At 42.1% G+C, this 27,475-nt stretch overlaps 1 protein-coding gene across 4 annotated transcripts in view; it reads right to left on the reverse strand.

The window, feature by feature from the left end:
• The window catches only part of pard3bb (par-3 family cell polarity regulator beta b), a 188,141-nt gene that overhangs the window by 33,662 nt on the left and 127,004 nt on the right, over positions 1-27,475 (reverse strand). For 3 of the 4 annotated variants that reach the window (XM_062402122.1, XM_062402120.1, XM_062402123.1), the window contains exon 23: positions 14,968-15,088. In XM_062402122.1, the coding sequence (XP_062258106.1) occupies positions 14,968-15,088 (121 nt within the window). The remainder of the gene's footprint in view (positions 1-14,967; positions 15,089-27,475) is intronic. The other variant, XM_062402121.1, reaches the window with a different exon arrangement.

Below are 27,475 nucleotides of genomic sequence, written 5' to 3' on the forward strand. Positions count from 1 at the left end.
CAGCTCACAATACAGGGCTGGGGGGGGGGGTTACTTGGTGGTAAATGTGAACCAATGGAAACAGAAGAGGAGTCTTATTATTGTAATGCTTTGGTTGTTGTGCAGTATCATATATTGTATCATGAGACAACCCAGTCAGCCCCATTCCCCTGAGGACAGTGCTGCTAAAGAGAAAGCCTTCATTTCCGAAAAATGCCGGCTTGAGATTAAATCCTGCCTCTGACCACAAACAATAACATAAATCCACCTGAGAGGATATATCATCATATCCAATGCAGCTCCTCAACCAGCTCATATGTGTATATATAAACGATACTCCATCTTTAAAGTATTCAGCACAAGGTTGTCTGCATCACAATCGTCCTCTCCTCTGGATTCAAGCTCTCCGTCTGTTCACGCCGCTCTCGTTTGACACCTCTTGAGTTTCTCAAACCGGCTCTTATTTTGAAACTCACCGACTCTTACTGTACTGTGTGTCTCCGCTCTTTCCCTCCAGCTCCCAGTTTGTCTTATCTACCAGATGACTCACCATATTTCATCGTCAGACATTTCTCTCTCAGAAGCTCAAGAGCAGAACGCTGCTTTAGGAATCGCTGACAATCTCCAAATACACACTGCACACGCACATAGACATACACGCACACACACTTTATCCTGGCTTGCTGACACAGTGACAAAAGTGTGTGTACAGCATGCACACAGGTACTCATATTTGACACATAGAGGTGTGTATGTCCTCGACAACACAGCTGAGCCAACAATCAAAAAAAAACACGTACACACACACACACAAACACACACAGGTCCATGGCACTTGGCTATCACTCCTGTCCACAGTGCAGTGGCCAGAGGTGATAACACTCTCCATTGGACCAAAACTCATCACTCTTTACACACATACCTGCACAAGGCTTTGTGTGTTTGTCTGCATGTTTGCCCGTCTTCCTCCAGGTCTGAACAGACGTCATGAGAGCTAAATACAAATCGAGAGTTGATAAGACATAAGGATATGAGAGCCCATGAGCTCAACCTGAAAGGAAAATACACAAACACAAACGCACAGACACACACACAGTGATTTCGGGGTGTAGCTCATGGGTCTGAGCTCAACACAACCGTGGCCACGACCGCAGATGGGTTTTCCAGGAATGTGACCCCTCCACAGTAAACTGTATTATTCCAACCGTTTCTGCCAACAGCGCCGCAACAAGAGAGGCTTTCACACCAGATTAAAGGATCATTTCTATTTCTGCATGTGATATTGATATGGCACTTTGCTGAATATGCCTAAAAGCCAAATAAAAACACACACAAGGCTTGGATCTCTATAAACACCTGCCACTGTGTCTGCCTGTGTGTATATGTGTGTTGAAATTGTATTCTACACGTGACCGGGGCGAAGACACACACAAAGCCTGGCGTTTATTCCCAAGTATTTGAAATCGAACACCTTTTTTTAAGAAAATAATTTTTCAGGCGTCGAAGTAATAACACATGAAGTCAAATGAAATTATATTGAATATAGATTCTTCAGTGACAGACAGCCTGAACGTTTTGACCCTCAGACATTAGCAGAGGCACTGGTTCTCTCACAGAGCTTCACTTCACCAACATGTACCTGATGCTTACTGTGCGGTCGGATCGGCACTGAGGCCACATGTGCTCTTCTATCACATACAAAATATAAAAATACAGTGAAGCAGCTGCATGTAAATATGCATCAAAATATTGTAACCAACTTTCACTATATTTTAGAAGTGTGTTCTCTGCTGACACGTTAAAAAAACTGCTCAAAACTTGCTTTCATGGTCCTGCGTCAAAATTTATATTGAAAATCCATATCGTCATTATTATTATTATTATACAGTCACGTCAGATGAAAAGGGATTTACCTTACAGACTGCTTAGATGTTATCAGTTATCAGTTATTACACAATAAGAGGGGGGGCTGAGGGTACCCCTCCTACCAGAAGGCTGGTAGCTCGGATCCCAGCACATGCCAAAGTGCCCCTGGGCAAGATGCTGAACCCTGAATGGCCTCTCATGGATGTTGAATTAACTAATGGAAGTCGCTTTGCACAAAAGCCTGGGCTAAATGACATGTAATGCAATTACAGCATCCTGGGAACTTGGTTGTTGTTGAGGTTACTTGTTTTTCAAAGACAATGAAAACAAGTGAAGACTATTTCTTGTGGTGCTTTCCACAGCTTGTCGAGCACAGTAAATTACAGGCGAGGTTACAGGCTGATATGCGGAGAATTAAATCATGGAATTAAGTCTTCCTCTGCTTTTTTCCTGTCATGACCTATGAGATGATTTGCGTCTTGAACCCTTGGACTCAGACAAACAAATTGCAGAGGTAGTCATGTCGGGACCTAACAACCACAGATCAATGAGCCGCTCTGTATCTTAACCCAAACTTTATGAGGGCAGACTGCAGGGAAACAAGCACGTCAGAAACAGATAATAAGTCCTGACATGTTGACTCATTCTGCCCTCCTGGCTGGAAGAAGGCACAAATCAAACATGCTAGCGAGGGAGTGTGTGTGATGTATGTTTTCATCCTCTTATATTATTTTGTGTGTCTTCGTGTGTGTGTGTGTGTGTGTGTGTGTTTGCGTGCCTTTAACAGACGTTGAGCGGTCATCAGACCAGCCAGGCACCAGTCCCAGACAGCGAGGTCAGAGTCATTCACTAATCATATTAACATTCCTCCATAATGACCCAACGCATAACTCGCCCCTTTTTCAGTCTCCCCCCCCCCTCTCTCTCTCTCCCTCCATCCATCCATCTCCCTCACTCAGGCTTCCCATTTCACCCCCTCCGCTGCCCGTCTACATTTCTTTCTTGATCTTATCAACCTCACAGCCTCTTTCTTTTTAACTAGTCTGTCCATCTTTGACCTTTTTTTAATCTCATCAATCTACCCTTCCGCTTCCTCGAGTTAAATCCAACTCATCCTTCTCACTATCCCTTCTTCTCTGTCGAGTGACCATGGTGGACATACTTTCATTTTCATTGTTTTCATTCTGTTTACTGCATTGTTTTGTTAAAGGAAAACACTGCTGAACTTCTAATCTGGAGAAAAAACACTTTTGGAATATGAAATATGATATGATTTTATTATAACCTATCATTTACATTCAACTTGAGATCCGAAGACCATAGGACAGATCCCCCCCCCCCAAAACTGCCAGAGAGCAGCAATAAACATTCACGTTCTTTTCATCTGATTTACAAGCTGGACCTCCCTACCTGCTTCTGTTTAATATATTACAGTCACTGCGGAACTTAGTGGACATGCACGGGCCAAAATTACATTTCCACAGTTTCCACAGTTAACATAAATACATAATAGCAATGCCCTTGAACATCCATTTACATGTCTATACTCGTCTATATGTCGACTCCTCATTGGACCTGTCAGTTAGAAGAAGGGCAAAGATGATTTGTGAGTTTACGCATGATGTCCCATTAGACATGGTTGACATGGGTCATTACGCAAACGTTGCACATGGCTGTGGTCAATTTACACTTCTGCTTTGAATCAACTGTGAAGGTGTGCCATAGATACCTACACCATAGATTGATGCACACCTCTAGAATCCCTGTATTCAATGAAAGCTGGAAATATAAATACACGCCGGAGCAACGCAGATCACATCAACTGTGATTGGTGGCGTGTCTCATTCGTGTCTCTCGGGGGACGGAGGGGCCCAGGGAACTCATCGCTCTTCTTCCTCAATCTGATCAACGGTCGTAAACACCACCTCACTGACAAGAGATGGCTCCACTGTAAATAATACAAATTACAAATATATCTGTTGTCTCAAATTTAGTCGGCTTATCTGGAGCTAGAGAACGGTGAGTACATCTGGCCAGAAGATTGTTTGAGGATCTCAATACAAATCATTTCTTTGTGGCACCAGCATCTGTTGTTTTCAATGTGCTGTTTTATTAAATGTGATGTGAGTTCATTGACGTTTTTCAGAATGCAAATGTTCAACACTGAAAGGCTCAGAAATAGATATAACACTGTGTTTAATTACATTTTTTTTCCCCTGTTTAAAAAAGAAAAACTACTTCTGTTACTTAAATAGTTGGATATGAGAAAAAAAATCAATATATAGACTGTTGATGTCGACTGAGCTCAGTCCACTGAAGGTCTGACAGCCTGGTGAGTCTTACTGTTGCAATGTGGTGGAAGCATGTGATATAGGTGTAGCCACCGGTGGTCACTTTTCTGTTGTTTTAGGCAGTTTGACTTGCTGTGTGTGTAAAGGAATCTCTATCAACCCCCTGTTTGCCTCTTCTGTTCTCCGGCCAAATCAAATGGAGCCTGTGTGACTTGGCTTTCACCAGTTTGACTCAAAAAGGTTACGTGTTTGGCTTGATGTTCTGCAGGGGCTTTCTTATTGGGGTGTGTTGAACTCCTCATACACACACAGATACACTAACACACACACACACACACACACGCACACAGATCGTGGCGTTTTTCAAGCTGGAATCACTTTAAAGGTTTCTTTCAATTTTCTTTGTGAATATATGTACCATTACGCCGCCCCGCTCTCCGGCACATATATGAATGCCTTGGTCAGTCAGTGTGAACGATTTAACTGTTAATGGCTCCAAATCTCTGACAATGAGTCAGTCGTTAAGTGCTCCAGTCAGTTATAACCACCGAACCTCGCTGAAGTGTGTGTGTGTGTGTCTGTGTGTGTGTGTGTGTGTGTGTGTGTGTGTCAGCGAGTTTAGTGCAATGGCACAGGGTCCACTGGGACTTGGAAGGGACAGAAAGAGAGCGTAGGAAAGACGGAGGAACAATAAATGTCTGGGCATGAGAGGATCTTCATTATCGACTGAGACAGGGAGAGGATGTATATCATAGCTGTCTTTGCTAGTAGCAGCAGACACAGCTATGTGTCTGGGCCACTGAGTCGGCACTGATCCCATCTTGTCTGACTTGGGGATTATAACCTCCTGACCTGCTGCTGGGAGTACTGAGATACATCATCCCCCCCCCCACACCACCACAAAACACAGACTGGTGAGGAATATTCAGAGTAAATTAGTTCCTCCCTGACTTAACATGCAACACAAGACATCTTCAATTGAAGTAATTTGAAAATATACATAACATTGCTGCACAAGGGGAAAAAAAGCTCTTCACATGGAGAATATCTGCTGCCTAATTGCTCAGCTCTTACCCCCCCCCCTCACCCTCACTGCTTATTTCCTCTGTCTCGATCCCTGCTTGTCTCCGTCTCACAGTTGTTCGGGACCGTCAGCGTGAGCCCAGTTTCCTTTCTGTTCCATTCGATTCAGCACATTTGTACCGTTCCACCGCTCCACTTGTCCTTATAAGGCCCGAGTGAGCAACAGCATTGGGCTCGATCCCATGATCGCACAGGAAACCCCACTGTTTGACTTCAAAGTATGTGTTTGTGTGCAGATGTGTGTTGCATGCACATGCACTTATGTGCGTGTGTGTGTGTGTGAATGATCGTATGTTTGTCTGCATATGTTTCTCTCAGGGCGATGCTGTCTTTGTCACTTCAGTATCAGACAACCATCGCAAACCAGCTTATCTTAGTCATTCAGATCACTGCTCTGAAGCAGCCTAACATGTATTCTTCATTAGCATTCATTTCTTTATCCGATCAGTCATCCCTGTATTCAATGAAGCCAACGCGGAAGCATATAGGTCCCTGCTGTTTCTGGAATAATGCTGATTTGTCAGATGATAAGATTTATTTTGGAAAGTCTCCAGAGGTTCCAAACACTCAACCTCATCCAATCTGTGCAATGGGTGAAAATTGTAATGTGATTCAAGTCTTTGTCGAATCTGTCAGCGAAGTAAATAAAGAGCCTTTTCTGCAGAAGTGCTTAGCGCAGGGAAAGACCTTGCAGTTGAAAAGTCTCTCTTTCAGAAACTGAGGTGCAGTTAAATATACGTTCACTACACACAGTCTGTATTCAAATTGAGACGGAAAGTAAAAGGACATGATCTAAGCGATGGATTTTAACTGAATTTCTTTCCAAAAAAGAAGATGCGGTATAGTATAATGGCACTTGGTAGTGTAAGTGTGTGTGTGTGTGTGTGTTGGTTGTGCAAAAATGCTTGTGTGTGTTGCTCAAGTATGTTTGTGTACTGAAAATGTTTGTATGCTGATATTCTGTATTTTTTTTAATTTGAGGCTCAATCATGTGTGTGTGTGTGTGTGTGTGTGTGTGTTTGTGTGTGTGTGCTGACTACCCTATTTGAAATACTTTGGAGATCTGATCCAAAGATGTGGTCCAGCATTTTCCAGTGGATTTATGGTCACCCAGAAATCCCATTAATAATGGAAATGTGGTCTTACTAAATACAGTTGGTGTACTAAAGAAATCATTCCCATATTTTCTCTTCACTTTCTTTATATTTCAAACATTTTCTAGTTGCACTTGTTCTGACAATATGATGTCGTACATGCTGTGATTACATGTATGTCCTCCTGTCCTTAACCCCTCAGTCAGAGAGCTTGAGCTCAGGATGGGAGGACACTGGTGAACATGAGTGGAATCGTCTCAACCATCACACAGCAGCCTTTCATTCCCCAATGCCATATTTAATAGAGAAATAATGATGTACCTCTTAATGGAGGAAGAGAGATAATGCTGAATGAACACGGACCAGAGCAAATGTGATGGACAATGAGATTAAAAAAAGAGAATAATGGGGAAGAGAGAGAGAGACAGCTGGATGAAAAACAGTTTTTAAGTAGAGCACAAACAACTCTCTTAACCCTGTCTGTTTTAACAAAGAGCCGCACTCAGCTACAAGGTTTACTGCGGTACCTTTCTGCCAATGGAGGGTGGAGGTTCGATCCCCTGCCTGTCCACCTATAAAGCACCCAAGGTAGTGGGGCCTATTTCTGTTTTATAATGGCTGAAATCACAGGAACACTCTCGAGGTCACGAAGAAAAGGGTTGAGTGTGTGTGTGTGTGTGTGTGTGTCTGTGTGGAAAGAGAAAAGGTGGGCCAGGGTTTTTTGTCTGCCCTTGCATGCATGGCTATAAAATGGCAAATATAAAGGTCTGCCAGGAACAGCCACATGCAACAGACAAATACCTTTTTTTATTATTATGATGGAACAAGGTTCATTTACGCAAAGCCTTTTATTGGAATTATAAACCAGTAAATGTCGAATAATGTGGATTAACAGAAACCATCAATGTAGTCAGACAGTGTCTGGACAGTGACGTGTTTTCTGTTGGCTCCGTACCAAAGCATGTGGTTTTAACACTGAAAATAAATCTAAACACCTTTCTATTTAAAGTACAAAGTGTTAATAAAAGATATAATATGGAACAATTCTTTATTAGAATGTCCAAAAAAAAAACGATGAAACTTATCCTGTCTTCTTTGTGTACCTACATTTATTCAAAATGCTTCCAACAATGTTCAAACCAAGAGAAATCAGAGAGGTTTCATTTTGGTTGATTTTTAATTATGTCATATCCGAAGAAAAAAAAATGGAATCTTTACCGGATCTTATTCACTCAGTTGCCATTTGCTGCATAACATGAGCACTCATGTCAAGTAGATTTTTTTTTTCACCGATTGTTGGAGAAGACAACAATGACACCACACTCCCTCAGAATAACATCCAACTAGGTCTTTTGTTCTTTTAATGGGGATCAGCCAAAGTTACAAACTGTACGTCTAAACTTAAATCGACTCTCCTAGATCTGCTGTGATGCAGTCATTTCAAATTCTTGCTTGTTTTGTGGATTCTTAGCTTCGGTTCATTTTTGATTAAGGGAAAAACCGAGTTGGACTGAAGCCACATGACTGACTCGGCCAATAAAGAGCCACATCACCTTTTTTTGACGCCAACAGTGCTGGTTGCCGTCTCTGAGAGGATTTTCTTAATGAAATGCTCAAAAACAAAGGGACTGTTATTGGAAAAGCAGCTCATCCATACTACTGTTCACTCCATATTGATGTGAACACCCCCCGAAAGCTCAGAGTCAGCAATTAAATCTCATCCTTTCATTAAAGTCCAATTTGTTTGAGTGTATAACCAAATCAATGGAAATAATGTCACTGTCCTCAGGCCTGCACTGCGCTGACTGAGCTTTATTTGTGTGCATGACTTATCTAACCAACTTGACTTCAGACTTCATCCTGTAATGGCCATGCTCTTAATCAGGAAACACTATGTTCTAATAGCATCTACGACATGAGACGTAAAGTTTTACAGGACAATGCAAACTACAAGTGTGAGAAACATTGAGAGGACAAGAAAACAATCACCTTAAGAATCAGAGACCTACCCCCGTGCTCCAAAGAGAGAGACTGTTTAAGTCTGCTTTGTACAGGATGGAGGCAAAAACAAAACTGGGTTGTGTGTTAGTCATAGGTCTCAGTGGGTGATGCTCATGACTAATGTGCCCACATACATACAGTTTGTGGCACTAAATCGTGCTATCATGGTGAAAAGGCTTTCTGTCTTTGCCCAAGTAAATACTCTGTGTCAGGGTCCCATCATTTCTGACCTATTTAAGGCTTGTGTGAGCTGGTGGTTTTAAAGGATGGTGTCATGCACAGTAAAAGGGAAGTCAAGGAAATAATGTTTTCCACTGTACAGGGAGCACACACAGTTTATGAGGACTGTACGGAGTAAAAAATAAGAAAGGTTGTGGGAATGGTGCACTGGGACTTTTCCCAAATTCTATTGTGAGTCACACAATGGTGTGCCTGTCTCTGGATGGCAACATTGTCAAGGTTAGAGAGAATACTGGACCCAGTTCAGGGGACGGAGACCTTGAGCCAAAGACAAAAAGAAGTTCCTGAGTCACGCACACACTCTGCAAAAAAGAATCCGGATGCAGCTCTGACAGAACAGGGAACTCAGACTCAATCAACAGGATATGACACGAGATCCTCTTATAAATCTGCATGGGCGACATTTGGAAGCAGCAGACATTCTGCCAGAGTTACTGTTTGTCCAGGATCATTTAGCCATTTTGATCTTTAATACCAATGACAGCCAAGTTATATCTGTTCCGTATATGTGTTTGTTGAAGACAGCAGTGTTGCCTGCACATGATTATCTCCACAGGAAGGCACAGAAAAAGGGCTGCTGCCACAACTACTATTCCAGGAAAACTATTTAATAGATGCTATGTTTAGAACAAGGGAGGGTGAATGTAACATTATCATGAAAAGGTTGACTTCTGTGTGAGTAACGATAACCATTAAAGTAAATTTTGTTAAATTCACACTTGTGTGTTGCTATGCTACATAAACACTGGAAAAGTTGTCAAAAAACCCGACTGAGCCAAAACTTCTCTCCGTCTCATCAACACTGAGTCGTTCTGGGTAGAAGAGAACCATACGGTCACTGCAAAGGTGATTTTGGTTTTCAGTAAGACATAAAAACACATTACACAACTTTACTTGACTTATTGGAATACGTGTTCCTCCGCAAAGACCTCTCGTGTGAATGAGTACAAGTGTTTACACGTGTGAATGAGAAATGGAATATCAAATTAACAGATTTCTCCAGTTAGATTCGGCTCCCTCTGAATTCAAAGCCTCATTCGAAGGAAAAGAACATTTTGTCGACTGGAAAGAATAAAGAACTTCAGGGAAACAGCTGGCTGGACACACTGGCACACACGCATGCACATAGTTTACACACTCATCTAACAGAGAAATGAATCAGACAGGGGAGTTTGATCTTTTCCTAGACCCACAAAACCCTTAATTCTGAGACTCATCATCTCTTGTGAGAGGTTTGCATGTTCTCCCTGTATCTATGCGGCTTTTCTTCTCATAGGCCGCAGATATTCAGATAAGATCAAATGGAAATTCTCTGTGAGTATGAATATGAGAGTGATTGTGTTCTTCTGTCTGTATTTTTAAGAACTACCTTAGACTGGAAACCAGGACATGGTCTAACCCCCCCTTTCACTGTTTCAATACAAGTGAGCAACCTGATGCTGAAGTGGGTGAGCAGCTACAGAGAAACAGATGGATCCAAATGACTTGTTGCACAAGTGAGATCTGCACAGCTGTGCTACACATAAAAACACAAAGCATTTCACTTTCTTTTGTCATTTACAGTCATTTAAATTCACGTCATTGGCATCTTGCAAATGACCTCAATTGTTGGTTACAAGTTATTTTTGTAAATTGCTTTAGGGAGATTTTAAATGCACTTAGTACAATTTACAGTAATAAAATTGAGAACTTAACATATTTTGTTGATCAAGTCAAAGGAAAGGAAAATGGTCCCCTGATGGTTTGATCACAATACAGTCCTGACGCTACCGAGGGTTTTCAAAGCAATACACAAAGCAACAAATTAGCTTGAATTCTCAAAAGCCTTTTCTCCTTCAACAAGGAACAGGGCGTTGAGTTCACCTTGATCGAAGACAGACCACTGTGCCTTATTTTCACCAATCTGTTGATCTGAGGCTCCATCAACACTCACAACACCCAGGGTTCAAGGAGCCTACGCAGATGATTATGACAGGATGTCTGTCATACAAGAGTCTTTTGTGCTTTCCCTATATTGCAATATGCAACCAAAACTGGATGAAAAGTAAACAATGAAACGTTGGTTCAGACCCTGACACTTTGAGGTGTGAAAACACCCAAAGGCTAAAAAAGACGCCTTCTACTATATAGTAAAACTTATACCCAAGTAGTTCTGTTATGATGAGAGCTAAGGAGGAAGTGAGGGAACCAAGCGTAGAGAGCAACAAAGTCTGTGTTGGGAGGACAGGGTCTTCCTCATGCAGTGTATGAGGAAGTGACAGGGTCTCAAACGTAACTCTGGTTATTGATCTTGCAAACAAAGGTGCCTAGAACACATTATATAAAATAACAGCAGTTAAGCTTTCTGCCATTTCCCCTGTTGAAAACCATATTCACTGGACCAGTGGAAGATAGGTTGGCTCCAATACAATAACGAATATTAGCTTCATGGTCTGCTCATACCTCTAGCACTAAGCTGTTTTCATTGTGTACGCACAGGGACTTCTATTTTTAAATATCATTGAATCAAAAGAGGACATAGACACACAGACAAAGATGTGAATCGGAGAGATTGATAAAGAGATGAATCACCTATGAATAAGGAGAAATACAAAACACTTCAGACACATTTGCTCTTGTTTGTCAGTACTGGTGGAGGTGGTTCAGACTGTGACTTAGGCAGCTAAGTGGCTCTTCTTATTCAGATGTCCTACATTATTTCCACCTGTAAGGACTGTGGGACGCACGATGAGGACACATTCAGAAAACCTTCCTACGAATCCAATGAGTGTGAAGTTTCACAGTCTTTTCAAACTAAAGCAAATTAAAGCACTGTTACTAAGGAATAAAGGACCAGTAAAATGCTCTTGAGCAAAGCACTAAGTCCCCCGACTGCTCCAGTGACTGTAGCAGCTCCTCAGTCAGGCTGTGGCTCTACTCACAAGCTTCAAGGAAGCCCTATGATAACATGAAGAAGAAGAAAACAGGTGCAAAACTGAGCATAGGACCACTAAACCCCTCACCACATAAACATATATTAATAAAAAAATAATTGTTGTGCAGTGTGTTCAAAATCTGAGGTATTTTCATGCTATCTTATTTTGCATCACACTATAAAAGACCTTTAATAATTGTAAATTAACACACATATTACAGTCTAAAGTACACAAATAAAATAACTTGATGAAAGCTTTGTATTACAATTAAATCCTATAATAAAGGCTGTGTCGCACCGCCCACTATAACAATTGTTTACCAGACCCTCTGTGTGGCACTGTGTGTGTGTGTGTATGTATGCGAGTGTGTGTGTGTGTGTATATGTGACAACAACAACGGCACCATGTTGATTTAGATCTCCTCTACTTCGGGAGAAAGTCTGTTGTTGTCTTCCAAACACACACACACACACACACACACACACACACACACACACACACACACACACACACACACACACACACACACACACACACACACATGAGCACACAATGCACTCACTTAGAAACAAACTTGGTGTGTGGCGTTTGATGCTTGATAATTGTTTTTAGACAAACATAATTTTGCTAGCGGAGACAGCTAACCCATAACCATGAATCAACGAGATGGTAATGGAGCCAAAGGGTAAAAAAAACACACGTGCACACACACAGACACACACACACACTCACTTTTTACATTGAGGCAACACTACATGAGGAACTCACTCTTTCCCTTCTGGTCTACCTTTCTCTTTCTACACTTAAGTTCTCAATGCATTTCCATTTTATAGTAATTCCGAAATCCTAGACAAAATAAAAAGGACTTAAGGAGAAACAAACAAAACAATAAAAGTGAAGTTGAATTAGTTTGCCGTCGGCTCACCTCCATTACCATTACTTCTCCCCCTCCCCTCCCCTCCCCACAGAAAGTCAGTCAGGTAAATAATCGCTTGTGCCTTAATTAATGCATCATCCTTAATGAGAGAAGCTTATTACAGCCCTTAGCAACTGCTACTGATCTGTCTCTTCCTTGGTTTAATTTCCAACTTCAAACCTAATTCTCCGACGCCCTCTGCTTTACAAACAACAGAAAAGTTTTCTAATTTGGAGGCAGCGAACGGGGGAACATGCGATTATCGATCGCAGGGTGAAGGAGATTGCCTTTGGCTGGTCGCAAACCCAATGACTCTTACATTTGAATTAAAGTGCATCAAGTATAACTTTGGATGAACTTGATTAAATTATTCAGCGTTGAAGATTTTCATTACGAACTAATCCGACTGTTTGGTTGAAAATTGTGGATCAGGAAATAGTGAAAAATATGAATAATGTCTTGGAAACTGAACTTCAACAACCAGCATGTTATCACACCTGTTGCTGCCTCTTACAATTTATATTTTTCTTTGAATGGAAATTGCTGTGTCAACCTTTAAACAGATTCTACAGCAGTAGCTTTTTAGAGTGGCCATTTCTGTTCTGTCAGTTTTTTAATTAATTCATTTAATTCCCTTTTAAAATCCTCAAACAAGGATTTCTCAGGACTTCTACCTCCTTCTGTTCTATCCTTATCCCTTTATAACAAATTCACCAAATTTAAAAGCATTTCTTGTTACTTTAACAAACAGAAACCTCTGATATGTGATGATGCACAATAACAAATAGTGGAGGGACAGCAGGTTTAAAGTGACAGCAGTGACTGGAATGACTCCACCAGTTATACCAGAACATTCTGTGACAACAGTAATTAAATTCATGATTAAATTATGAAACGCCATCAACAACAAATGACTGCACTCAATTATTGTGTATTCTTCCAGTAGCTCTAGCATAATGATGATTGACAGCCTCCAGGTTCATGGAAGAAAAGCCTCTGTCTCCGTCCACCTGGGCTGAAGTGACAAGTTGATTAAGCTGAAATTTGGTTAAACCACGATATGCTTCAATAAACCCGTCCACTTGTCACAGGAGATCAATCCTAGCTCCACTGTGAAGAACTCATTTTAGTTGCTACGGATGATTTTCAATTTTTCCTCTCTCTCAGAAAAGCCCTGGAGGCCTAAATATCACAAGAAGAAGTGTGACAAGAAGAAGCAAGGTGATTCAACTGCAGTGAGGTTGGTTTGGAGGTAAGATAAAAAAAGATCAGGCACTCTCTGTTTACTGAAGAAGACAAAGTGTACTCAGTGGCACTTTTACTGTGTCCCTGAGTGATTCGGCTTCAAGGTCCTTGCATGAGATTAAACGTTCATTAACAATAACCACAATAAAATTGAGATTTTCCATGACATCAAGTCTCAGTCTCAGATTGTTCTCTTACTCATGTTCACATGCAGAGTGATAAATTAAAGCTCTCAGTAAAAGGTTCAAAAGCACCCAGGTACCAACTGAGGGAACATTTGAGATGTGATTGTTCCTAAAGCATTAGGAAGTTTCCTGGGATGCTTCACTCACACTAAGCCCTACCCCTAACCCAATCACAAGCTGCAAGCCTGTGAATGGAAAGGCGTCCTCAACGCATCTTGAGATTCAAACACTCAGAGGTGGTCTGGGAAGCATGTGGCCACATTCCTTTAGACGTGTCCCGGGTCACACAGAAGATCAGCTCCTCAGCTGACTTCCACATTTTCCAGAAGTATGTTTTCTCTCCTTCGTGCTCATGCATTGAATTATTCAAGGCCTTAACCACAGTATTTATTTTAACTCTTAAATGCTGGACTTTGACTTGTCACTGTTATTTTTACAGTGTGGTGGTTTTCTATTAGCCTCAACGTGCTCACTTCTTTGTGCAACTTCAAACAAATTCAAACAGAGTTGGACACTGTTGTGGCTCCCTCTGTAATTTTTGGACCCACACGTTTTGCAAACTGTGTTATCACAGTCTTTGTTATCATTTTCTTTCATAGTGGTATTCAGGAAGCTAACACACTAGCCGCGTGGGAGGTGGTTTCCTGTTAGCACATTGATAATTCATGGTTAATACTGCATCACAGACGTGTTTGGATCTTATCATGACTCAACATTACCTGCAGGATGACAAGCAAAACCTCTGCTACTCTCCACTGTGTCTCATCCTGAGTGTGAAGTGGATGATATCAGTCTATCGGCTCAGTGCCGACAGGTCACGTCACACAGCAGCGGGTGACTAACTAAAAGGCCTTTGATCATTCGATAGATATGAAAACAGCAGTGATCACTCTGATGGCTGATAGGCAGTAAGACATCCCACAAACACACACTGTAGAGGCACTGGCACACAAGCACACACTACTCCCCTTTGAGGAAATCTGCTGATGGACAGACTGATTTGAATACACGTAGCAAGTTACCAAGGGTTCAGATTTAGAGAATATGAGGCTACAAACCTGAGCAACATTTCAATGGACTTCACTTTCCATTTGTGATTATTTGTGTGTCCTTATTTACGCTTGTGTACCAGTGTGTGTTTCAGCTCCTTACCCTGTGTGCGTCGTTTTCGTGCGCTCTGCGTCGCTGGTCCAGTTCCTCATAAGGCGGGACGATTCCTTCTCTCCTCGCCTGCTGGTACTCCCTTCTGAGCTGCTGGATCCTGTCCAGACTGCTACACGCATAAACACACACACACAAACAGAAAGGGTAAGGTAGGTGCACACAACCACACGCACACAAATATTCATAGAAACAAACATGTAACTGTGAGAACTGGCTGCAGGAATGATGATTGTTTAAATACATGCACAACAATCTGCCTCCTAATAGATCTGACAGCGTACATCTATATCTGTTTCGCCGAGAGACAAGAAAAGAGAAACATCAATCACTCTATGAATATTCTTTCTCTCTGTCAACAGAGGAAATACGCAGCATATCAACAGCACTGAACCCTGGGCACCCTTATGAGTCACACACACAAACACACACATATTCACTCACCCACACATAATGGAAATATGGAAAAGCCATATCATACAAATATGTTCCTGTATACACCATTAGAATTGCAGCGTGATATTTCATGAACGAAGTTGGTGGAAGGAGGAAAAACACATTGATGAGAAATCGGGCTTTGTAGCAACCCGCTCTGTGCCTTTTGTACCCGTCATTGTGTAGTGTCAACCTGTTCCTGGGAAACTGTGCTCAGAAAACACTTATTAGACAAGGGCCAGTCATCATGCACACAACACAAAGACACAAACACATACTGACTAACTCATACACATGCTCAACACAAAACAATTGAATAAAGCATATAAGGAACTCATGAAAGCATAATTTCCTTGAAGAAAATAATTGCTTTTGTCCATTAGCATTGATCGTTGTGTGTGTGTGTGTGTGTGTGTCTTTCTCTCAGACATGCCTTTCAGTGATTCAGTGTCTATACATAATGACCACATAAACAGATTAGCTAAGAATTAAATGTGTCACAAGTCTGCCTGACAGAAACATTCCACAGTGCTGAGGGTCGGCAGGGTACTAATTGAATTACATCATATCACAAACCAGCAGTAATTTAAAATCAGAGTGGGAACACTGGGTCGATAACAGATTAACAAGTTACATTGAGAACATGTGGTCAGTTGGTTCCTGATTATCACTCATGGAAGCTTCATAGTGAGCATCAACAGAAGAACCTGCAGGTGGTTCAAAACCAAATCATTCCCCTGAAATGAAACTCATGAAAACAAAAGCACTTAAGGCTTAAAAGAATAACTTAAAAAAATAGCTTTACTGTAACGTTAAAAATGTTAAGCAATTTTTGAATATGCTAAATCATACTTTTCCAGCTATTTAATTTGTCCAAAATGTCATTTGAAATCTTAAAGGCAGACAGCTGTTAGAATGTGTATAATATGCACTCTGAAATCATCTGTTACATTTGATGCACCCTCCTTACTTTTCCTTTACTCTCCTTCCTCTGTCATTTAGCATTTATTTGTATTACGTGTGTTCAACGGCCATGACAAAAGATAATAATCAAAAAGAATGACGTACTGAGTACACAGTGCACTGCCGGCTTTGCATTCATTCATTGATTCAGTGTCTGGTTTAAAAAATTCCAGGGGTACTGGAGTCACATAGTAGACTGAGAAAAAACTGCATTTATGCCCAGCATAACTGTATCTAGGACTGCATGAGACACAATCTAATGTCAGTCTGTGGATCGGTGTGTGTGTGTGTGTGTGTGTGTGTGTGTGTGTGTGTGTGTGTGTGTGTGTGTGTGTGTGTTTGTGTTTCTGCTCAATATTCTAGCTGCGGAGAGACAGAGAGCTGTGTCAGCAGTAACACAGCATCTACTGTGCAAAGAGTAGATTTAGAGCACAGCGAAATGAACCCCATGACCAACACGCATTTTTTAACCGTAGCCTGACCCGTCACTTATTCATTTTAAAGGTACAGGATGTATGATTTAGTGACATCTAGGGGCAAAGTTGCAGATTGCAACCAATTTTATTCAGTTGCATCACCCTTCCCTTCCACATGCATAGGAGAACCATCGTTGGCCTTTTCTAGAGCCGGTGACATGATTGTCTGTTTCGGGCTCCGGTTGAAACAGGGCGGTGTGACATGGAGGACTCTGTGGTAGAGGACCCACAGCTGATGAGGCTATGTAACTATAACACAAAGCTCCTATGGGGCTTATACAATAATGAAAACATAATTATTAATATATATTCCATTCCTGACATCAGATCCCCTTAAAACCAAACACTGGAAACTATAAAGTAAATATTTTCCTGTTCAATAACATTATTACACTTCTTTGCTGTTTTACCTTACTTTTTTAAATATCTCCATACTGTTTATATCATCTTCAGTACCTTGCTCAGCCTCACAGCGACTGCAGTGACCCAGGGTGTTACAGTCAGAGGGATTCACCTGAGGCAAACTGGCAGCTCATCACAAGGCTGACACGTAGCACAGACAGACAGAAATAAACTGGTGCACTGCTCACATGCAGCACTTTCCTACACAGCTCTGGTGATTGAATGTAAAGTTCTATCATCGCTTGTTTGAGGAGAAAATTGAACGTTGAATTCTCACATTCTATCACATTTGACTCCGCTCTAGTCCAGCGTGAGCATGTTCTTCTTTAATGTGCTTTTGCATGTTCAAGCATCACGGTAGGAATGATTTGTTTCATGAGGAGGCCCAGATGATACACAATTCATGCAAATCTGCTCACACACACACACACACACACACACACACACACACACACACACACACACACCCTCACCCTCTGGTCTGATTTATTGACAGAGGGCCTGGGAGAGTAAGGCAGTAAAATGTACACAACATTCATGTATGCACACAGACACATACACATAAACACTCCTAAGTGTGCATGTACACACACACACAAACACACACACACACACAAGGTTATTTTATACGATTTATGACCGCACATAAAAGGAAGAGGGTGGGCCCGAGAAGAAAATACATGTGATAAACAAAGACATCCACACACACACAAACACACACACACTCAATTACCACACATACTGTTTAACTGAGAAAGGCATTGATTAGCCGTGGAGAAACATGCTGTAAAAGAAGTAGAATTACATGACTTCACTTTTTAACGACCATTGTGGTCACTGAACAACACAAGGTTTGGTTTATGCGGTAGCAGCCAAGAGTGTTGTGTTGTCCATGTGCTTGTGTGTGTTACAGTGTGACTGTGTATCTATGACCTGCTGACACTACATCAGGAGTGACTTCACATGAGTGTCATACACTTTAAATCTTACAGTTTGATTGTAAAGCCTACAATAATGAGTCATGTGTTTCAAAATAAAAGCAAAGGCTTATATCAGTGGGAAAAAGATTCTGCCTATTCACCTACACACACACAGACACACACATACACAGACGCACACGCACGCACCCAGGGAGATCAATCTCTTGCTCTGTCACACCAATAATAATTCTATAAATGTTTAAAATCAGGCCGGGAAACTCGGCATAGCTGTTAATAATGCTCCTATTAATAATTAAGACTTTCTGTTCCATTAATAACATGGTGAGATAGGCCCTTAAATATATCAACGTCCACGCTAAAGGAATACATCCTTGTCATTAAAGCCTATAAATATTTACAAGTCTGGTTATAAGAGGAACAAGTTCTTGTTTTTTCAAGTCACACCTTTCTGTAATATCTTCTGGTTTGGTTTTAAATTCATTTTGGGATGTCGCTGTCTAAAAGAGTCTGGCATTGGGGCCGGGTGAAATGTAATATGTGTTCAAAGGTCATGTATATTTCCCATTAATTTCTAATGACATAATGTGAGATCTATCAATTCCTGTAGCAGCACAATCCATTCAGGGAAACAATGCACTAAGCACAAAACAGCCTGACAGATGTTTTATTAATTGAATCTTTAATGCTTGTGTTACATCTAAATACCTTGCAAAGGCATTATCATCAGCCCCGCCTGGACCTAAGACTTGGCTTTGGAAGAACATTAATAATTAAAATCCATGCAGTGATGTGACAAATCCATTAACCAAGACCAGTGCTGCAGTCTGGAAGAAAACACTGTGATTTGTCACAAGCACCTGAAGATCTATCTGCATTTTCCCTCCATCAGAAAAATGAATCAGGGATTTAGAGAAAGGACGACAGTGACAGATGAAGAGATGGATGCACTATAAAAGAAGAGGAGAGAGAGAGAGAGAGAGACGCAGAGAGGAAGCAAAGGTCGAGCTAATATTTGTAGTGCTCTCTGACGGATGACTGAGCAAAAAGGTTTCATAAATCTGAAATAATCATGGCCAGAGAACTACACACTACACAAATACAGACAACACACATACAGACACACATGTCACGTCCCGTCTAGTCTCCTCTACATACAGGAGACTTTAAAAGGGATAAAACTGTGCCCGGCTTGCAGAGCTGTTGACCTTCTGAGAAAGTAGTAAAAGTCAGATTTCCTTTCATTAGCACAAACACAAAGTCATGACGGCCATTTGGGGAAAATCAATGAAGCTCGAAAACAAACAGCAATCGATTGAAAAGCTTAACAGATGGTGCATACTGTAAACACATGCATGCCTTCTTCAGCCTCCCTTTTGTAAGAAAGTAGAAAAATGTGTGACTTTGGGTCCTGTTGTCGCTGATCGATGCGTCAAACGATAAATGTTCTTTAGAAATGTCAGAATTAGGGATGACTGTGACAGTGCGGCTCACGCAGGCAGAGTGGAAGCTCACAAACTCAACCCCGTGAAAGAGCCACTAAATCTGAGAAGTTTGGAAACTCTAGGGCAGCGTTTTAATCTAGACGGGCGGAAACTGTGACATTTAGAAGCGATGAGGTAGAAACTCACAACCATCTGCTGATTGGATCTTTTGGTCATAACGTAGCCTAAGCTGCTTTGTCAGACTCCTGTTATATGACACCCACCAAGAAGAAAACAACCGGCATCAGCCTCAGCTGCCAGTGTGGAGCACAACATGGATATTCAGTTACAAGTGTTGCTGTTGTGTTCCTGTTGTCTCTGCTAACAGCTGTTGTCCAATTAAATTCTGCACTTTAGGTACTATTTAGAAAATCCTGTCCATACGGTCATTAATATGGATATGGATTCAAACTTAAACAAAGCCATAACACTTGTGTGGAACGAGATCTACTATTAAAAAACATAGGTATATATGGATGTAGCCTAAATGAACAAAGACTTCCTATTCAAGTGACTTGTGGGGACCTTTAAAATGTTTAAGCCCAGGATACAGATATCATTTACTTAATTAAATTTAACTGCAAAGTTATTCTTAATGCTGTTAAAAAAGTGAAGGAATTAATTTATATTTGAAGCATCCGACCTCATTAACGAGCAAAGCCGCAGAACGATTCTAAGGTCAGAGTCATCTCTGGGTTCTGACGGGCCTCACACCACAGTCGATAGTAATCGGGGAAGAACGATGTGGGAGATGAAGCTTAACGTTGACTGATGATGACGACAGGGAGTTGGTCTTTTTCCCTCCAAATGTCCACAAATGCATGCTGGTCCGTGTGTGTGTGTGTGTCTGTGTGTGTCTGTGTGAGTGAGTGTAGTCCCCAGTGTCTAGTTGTAGAGTAGAGGATCGTTAGCAGACCACAGCAACTGAAGCAGGTCGATACATTATCTCTGTCTCTCGCTGACTCTTGTATCTCTTGTTTTACTCGCCTGCTTGCACACACACACAGACTCACACCCACACACGTGCACACACACACATGAGATTGCTTGAAAATAATACAACAAAAGAAGTCGGTGTCAGTTACAGTCCGTCACGTGGGGACCTGGCTTTGAGCTTTCCTTACGTTCCTCCATCCTGTGTGTTCCTTCATTTTGATGTTTCTGCTGTGCTTTCTCTTTTCTTTTCACATTTCTTTTTTTTTAAGGGTTATACATTTCCATCACTCTTTCCATTTTCCATCTCTCACACCTCCACTCAACCTTTTTTCTTCCCCTCTCGCCTCCTCCTACCCCTCCACGGTTTGCACAGGTAATCATCCCTGCTGCCGTTTCCGTCCCAACTCGACACCATCCATCTCTCCTCCCCATCTTAATCTCTCCATCATCTGCTCATCTCCATCTCCTCTGCCCCCATCCCCCCCCAAACTCGTCTCGCCTTCCGTCATCTCCCGCCTCCTAATCTCTCAAGCTTCTGCTTGGCTCTAATTAGCCGACTTCTCCGCTAATGAAGTTTGACAACAAAAGATCACCAATTCCGGCAGGTGGGTCAGGGGGGGAGGGGAGGGGGCGGGGGGAGAAGGACAGGGGCAAGAAAGGAGAGAGAGAGGTTGATTGAACGATAGACTTTGTAATAACACTGCAGTGGTGTGTGTGTGTGGTGTGTGCTGTCAGGTGGCTCTGTTGCTCTCTTCTCCTCTACAGGCTAACAGGAAGTGACACGTGTTTTTTGAATGCTGCTGACAGGATATGACACTGTTCTCTCCGTGGCGCTGTCAAAGCACGGGGAGTAATTAGCGATCTATCGACGGCCATGACATTAATCAGACTAGCTGTCTAAATGGCTGCGTGTGCAAGAGAGACACTCGCAGTGGCAAAGGAGGCCGGCATCCAATCGTCCTGACAATCAGTGTGTGTGTGTTTTTAATATACAGACTGAACATCATCTGGCATGACATTATTTAGACAAGACTTCTTTCTCTGTATGCGTATTTGTGTGTCTGTGTGTGTGTGTCTGTGTGTATGTGTGTGTGTATGTGTGTGTGTGTGTGTGTGTGTGTGTGTGTGTGTGTGTGTGTGTGTGTGTGACAGGCAGAGAAAGAGGGAGCGCTACAGGTGGTGAAAGGGCTGCATGCACTCAGAGAGCAAACTGTCTGGCTCTGTCTTCTCCTTTGACTTTCACAGTCGTGTGTGTGTGTGTTTGTGTGTAGCAGTACGCCTTTTGGCCTAATGTCACTGCCAAACACACAAACTGTAAATGAAGGTGGATTCATACTCGACAAAAAGGGTTTAACAGGCCAATGAGAGACACCTGGCATGTACGTGTTAAAGCATTACAGGAGGCAAAAGTAGGAAAAATACATATAATGGAGTACCTCTAATGGATTTGAGTGTGAAGCTGTAAACATGTTGAAAATACACATTGGCTTAGGAATTTATGTCACAATTATTTATGGGAATATACCACTACTGCCTCGCTTGTTTATGTTGATTAAGTTAATTTTGTGGAAATATAAAGCAGATAATTACTACGTATACCCGCTGCAGCTACAGTATAGAATTTATTTCATAGTCATAAACTGATGTCGGCTGCATCTTCTTTTAAAAGCAAACTTCACCATAAATACACTGTACGGGTGATTTTTATTAGTGTGGAATATCAATACATAGTTTCTCATTTTATTTAATGGGCTCAACGTTTTACTGTAAAGCACTGAGTCTACCTTCAAGACAAATTAAAAAGATAAATTGAGTGTTGATGCAAAGTATGACCAAAATGACCAAATCCCACAAAATGAGAGATAAAAAAAGATCTACTGACAAACTGGCAAAGAACTAGGGAATAGTATTATTTTATTAAATAACTTCTTTATTATTTCATTATATAATATAACGTTTAAATAATTAGATCACGTTTTGTTCACATCGTTAAAATGAAAAATAGATGTATATAATGAAGCCATTTTATTATTTATAGTTACACTGATTTACAAGCTGGACTAATCATCCATGAGCCTTGAGAGGTCCCTCTAGCTGACCTTCACGTGACCCAAGCTGTCAGTCAAACTGTCTTAGCTGATTATTCAAATATATATGTGGACTCAACCAGGTAAGTTTAATTATATTTCATTAAGCATAAGCTCAGACAAAGTCTCCATAACTACATTCATTACAGCATATAACTTTTCCTCTAATCGGTCTGCTCAACCTTCAGCACCAAATATGAGCTTTGATTTAATGTAAACACACAACGTGATGGAAGCGAAGCACAACACAACATGTGAGCCAGAGTTATATTAGATAATTTGCATCTGTAGTCGAGGTTATATGATGGAGAGCTGCAGTGCATTACAATTGTATGACATTCTGTATGAAATATGCATAGGATACAAGTCAGGAACAGCAAATTGACATGGAAAATAACACGGAGAACAGACAGAGCTAACTCCGTCATCATCGTACATCTTTTGTGTCTCGAAACTTGCAGCATGGCTGTTGTGTTTGTGTGTCCTTTTAAGAGCATGAGTGGATGTGCCCGTGTGTCCTTTTACCGCGTGCGTGCTCCAACGCGGCCGGATGTCCTTTGCATGGAATTTATTTTTTCATTGAAAACTACTTGTGCAAATACGAGAGGCGGAAATCATAAATGAGAGGAAGAGAGTGCAACAGGGGGAAGGAGAGACCTCGAAAGGGTCTATTGACGGAAGGAGAGCAAGGGGGAGGAAGGGATGGAGCCGGCTAGTGCCTCTTGAGAGCTTTTCCTTATTAGCCAAGCTGAATCACACGCTTTGGAGTCCGGAAAACACTCCCCCCCCCCACCACCACTACCACCTCTTCTCGTTTCTCTTTTTTAGTCCTCTTCACATTTTCTACTTTGAGTATCTCCGTCCATTTATTTGCTACGTTCCCATCTCCTTTTCTCCGTCTAATTTGCCCCTTTCAGCCCCAGAAATTCACTACCCCCCCCCTCTCCTTATTCTCTTTGCATGTCCCCCCCCCCCCCCCCCCATTTATCTGCCGAATTATCCCAAAACACCCACTTAGCCTCTCCTCCCCTCTGAATCCCTCGATAACTCTTCTGTTCTCCTTTTCTCATCCCCACATCTGCTTGGGTCCATTCATGCCTCCTTCGCAGGCCCAACTGAATGTGGCCCCGATATTTAATCCTTCAAATATTCCTCTTCTCTTTCATTTTTTAGAGGTCTAAACATGCACTGACCCTCAATCGCTTTCTTTATCCTTTTTCTTTTTCTCCTCACCATTGTCCTCGATTTTCACTTGTCTGTATCTCTCTCTCTCTCTCTCTCTTCCTGCTCTTACAATTAAATCCCCTCTTTTCTGTGGCAATTCCACACTAATTTGTTCTCTTAGTTCCGAACCGAGTCTGGCCTTCTGTACCTCTCTTCTGTCTCACCCTCTTTCCCCCCTTTTTCTTTCTCTACCCTACTTCCCCTCTATTCCTAATCCCACTTAACCTTCCACTTTACCTCCATTTAGCTGCAAAACACTCCAACTTCTCTCTTCTATCCGTCACAGTCCTTGAATCTACTTGTTTCTCTCGGATTTTAAATGAGCTTAAGAAATCCACATTCCTTTCTAATCAGTTTGCATAACAATGCTATATCCTTTGTACCCACATTTATAAATGAGACTTTAAGGAAACCTGTCAAAATATGCTGCAGGTAATAACAAGCTGATTGAGATTGGGGAAGATTGGGTTTTTATCCATCTACTAATTCCAGAAATCTCTGTCTGAATGTGGATCAGTTATCTCAAGACCCGTCAACCCTATTCACATTTGGCATGTGTATTGTAAAGGGCCTGAGGAAGAGTAGTGTGGGAGTCGGTGTAATTTGAACACACAGTATGTGCAATATTAATACAATTTAAATAAACACACACACACACACACACAAAAAAAAAAGCTCCACCCCACCTAGACTAATTATCTACAAAGAAAAGGTTGATGTGGAAAACAGCACTTGCACTGAAAAACCTGGCAGCCCCGAAAGTGTGTGTGTGTGAGTGTGTGTCTTTGTGTCACTCAATAAGATGAGAGAACGTCAGATTAATTAACATGGAGGACAGAAAGCCTCTCCAGTGACTGGCCAAGCAAAGCTAAAAGCTCATCTCTCTGTCCTGTATGAACTCCCTCCATGTCTCTGTGTGTCTTCATTTCAGACCCCTAACGCACATTTTGGGAGGTTGTGTTGTTCACAGCCTCACAATCACAAGGCTATAACAACCTATACATTAACGCTTCAATAAGTCTGGGACATTACGGCAGACGTTACAGCTGTGTAAATTCCAATCCATGTGTCTTTACATAGCATGTCAGTGTTTGTGATATAAATGTCACAGAGAAGCCGAGCAACTGCAACGCTGTGTTTTTAATTGGGTAACATTTACGAGGAAATCTGGAGGATTGCTCGACAGAAGGAAAGCGTATTAGTGTATGATACAAAGCACTAAGAGGACGGCTGCTCTTCCAGCACAAACAGCAAAAGTTTGCAGAGTTTCTCGCGATGGCAGATGGTGGGACGGGTGAAAGCCAACGGCAAAAATCACTTCCAACATGTTTATCCTCTTTAGTCAAGCGAACCCAAAACAAATACAAATGGAGCAACAACAACAAAGAGCAGGAACGTGGTCTGTTATCTAAGTTGAAACACTGCATGATTCCAGAAGAGGTTTATTTAGCTCAATACAACGACTGCACTGGAATCAGATAATCTACAATCTTTAGAGTTCCTTCACATAAAAACACTACATATATCATAGCCTATAATAACAGTACACGCTGCAGGTTTAATCCCGACCACAGGGTCGAATCAACACGTCTCTAAAGCTTGGGTTTATGCTCGCCATCCCCTCCTGGCGTCTCAGCGGGCTGGAGACCTCCCAACGTTTGGATCTCGGTGAGCGTGGCGCGTCTAGTGCCACGTGGATTTGAGGTGGAGGCTTAGGTCTGCTAACAGGCCGACTACAGACATCTGTGATTTACAAGGGATCAGATATCAGATACGGAGAGATATTCTGATGTGACCTGGGAGGGAGATTGCAGAGCGTGTGGGAAACGACTCTGCTACCAGTTTGTCAAGGCAAAGAAACCTAGACAAGCCCAAAGCGGTGATCCAGGGGGAAACAAACCAGAACCAGAACCGGTTCTTCTTTATTTTTCTCGGCCGCGACACCTATCGTTTCAGAACAGGTTGTGTTCAGTCATCGGGCTTCAAGCTTGAGTCATGGAGTGAATCGTGTCAATGTCACAGATGGTGAAGGCAGTGACCAATCCATCGAGCACATCCTCGCCCGACACAGTCTCAGGACAAGCAGCTCCATGAGCAAAGGCTAATTATAATAATGATTAAGGATAATTTTACTCCTATTAATTTGTTTAGATAAAGAGGAGCTGTGCGTTCTCCTTGTAAGATATCAACCAAACTCTGTTTCTTTCTTCTCATGGCTTCTCTGCTCAGAATGTACAACAGTCCCTCTCTCCCCCTCTCTCCATCCCTCTCTCCAGCTCACCCCACTCTGGTCTCTCCACGCTGATTGTTTTCTAATTGGTGGAGTGCCAGAGGTTGTGGTTGTTATGGTAACCTGTGAGGGGGCACAGTGGGGGTGGTGGTGCTGGTCGGGTGAGGGTGGGAAGGGGCACCCACTCAAGAAAGCTGAGGGCAGCACTCATTCAAGGCTTAGGTGGTCACTTCAGAAAATGGACTCTGGCTGTGTGGATGTGTGTGAATCTGACATGGTAACTACCCCCATTTTGTACATGCACTTAAGTGGGTGAGTGCAGAGGAAGGGAGCAGCTGTAGTGAGGGGAAGAGAGAGAGCGGGGAGGACAGTGTGTACAGTGTGTTTGTGTGTGTGTTTGCATGCAGAAGGTGGGCAGAGAAGGGCTACTTGAGAATCTCCTGAAGAGCCCCTTTGCTTGAGCCCTTTTTTCTCTTACTACCTCCGTCCCTGTAGAAGGCACTGAGGCCTTCGGATCTGTGGTACTGACATGGACGAGAGGCAGAGGAGCTGCAGGAGGGTAGACGCTAACAGCACGACCAAAGCTGCATAGGTTTGGCTAAAGGATCACGGCCAAATCTCAAATATGAGAATGTGAACTGAATACCGTGGGACAAAGTTAAACAAAGTTGAACTCAACTTGAACCCACGATGGGATTTGTTTTGCCACAAGAAGCAAATGTTTCATTCCCCTCTTCCCTCGCACAAACTGGAAGTGATTCACCTCCAGATACATTTAAGTACTGGGCCCTCATTCAGGTTTAGGAACTCCAACAACGAAAGTAAACAACCTGCGACAACTGGGTTCTCCTCCAGAGAAGAGGAGCGCAGGAGGCTGACGTGAAGAAAGCTCTTGTACCTGCTGTGGAAATGCTGGAGAAGTTGGTACTGGTGTGTGTGTGGATCCATCATTCATTCTCAACATAAAGTGACACCGCGTCACACAATTTTTTCCCCCCTTGAATGTGAATGACGCAAATTCCGTGTGTCTATCACATTGTGTCATCCACGGAACAGTCACACATACGCAAATGCTGCAGTGGTGAACATTCTCCTCCTGTTCACTTCTGGAGGGGGAATGCATCATGGGTTTTCTGTGGCGAAGCAAATTCACCATGTGGCTTCATGTGGAGTTCAACTCTGGTGAACTTTGACCCGCCACATTTGCTGTGAACACACCATCAACAACAGTCCATCAACACTAACCTGGAAGTTTGACCCCTGATGACATGACTAAACACATGAAACACTGTAAAGGTTCAAACGTTGCACTGTAGACTTCAGA

The sequence above is a fragment of the Platichthys flesus genome, chromosome 13 (assembly GCF_949316205.1).
Source record: "Platichthys flesus chromosome 13, fPlaFle2.1, whole genome shotgun sequence".
Lineage (NCBI taxonomy): Eukaryota > Metazoa > Chordata > Actinopteri > Pleuronectiformes > Pleuronectidae > Platichthys > Platichthys flesus.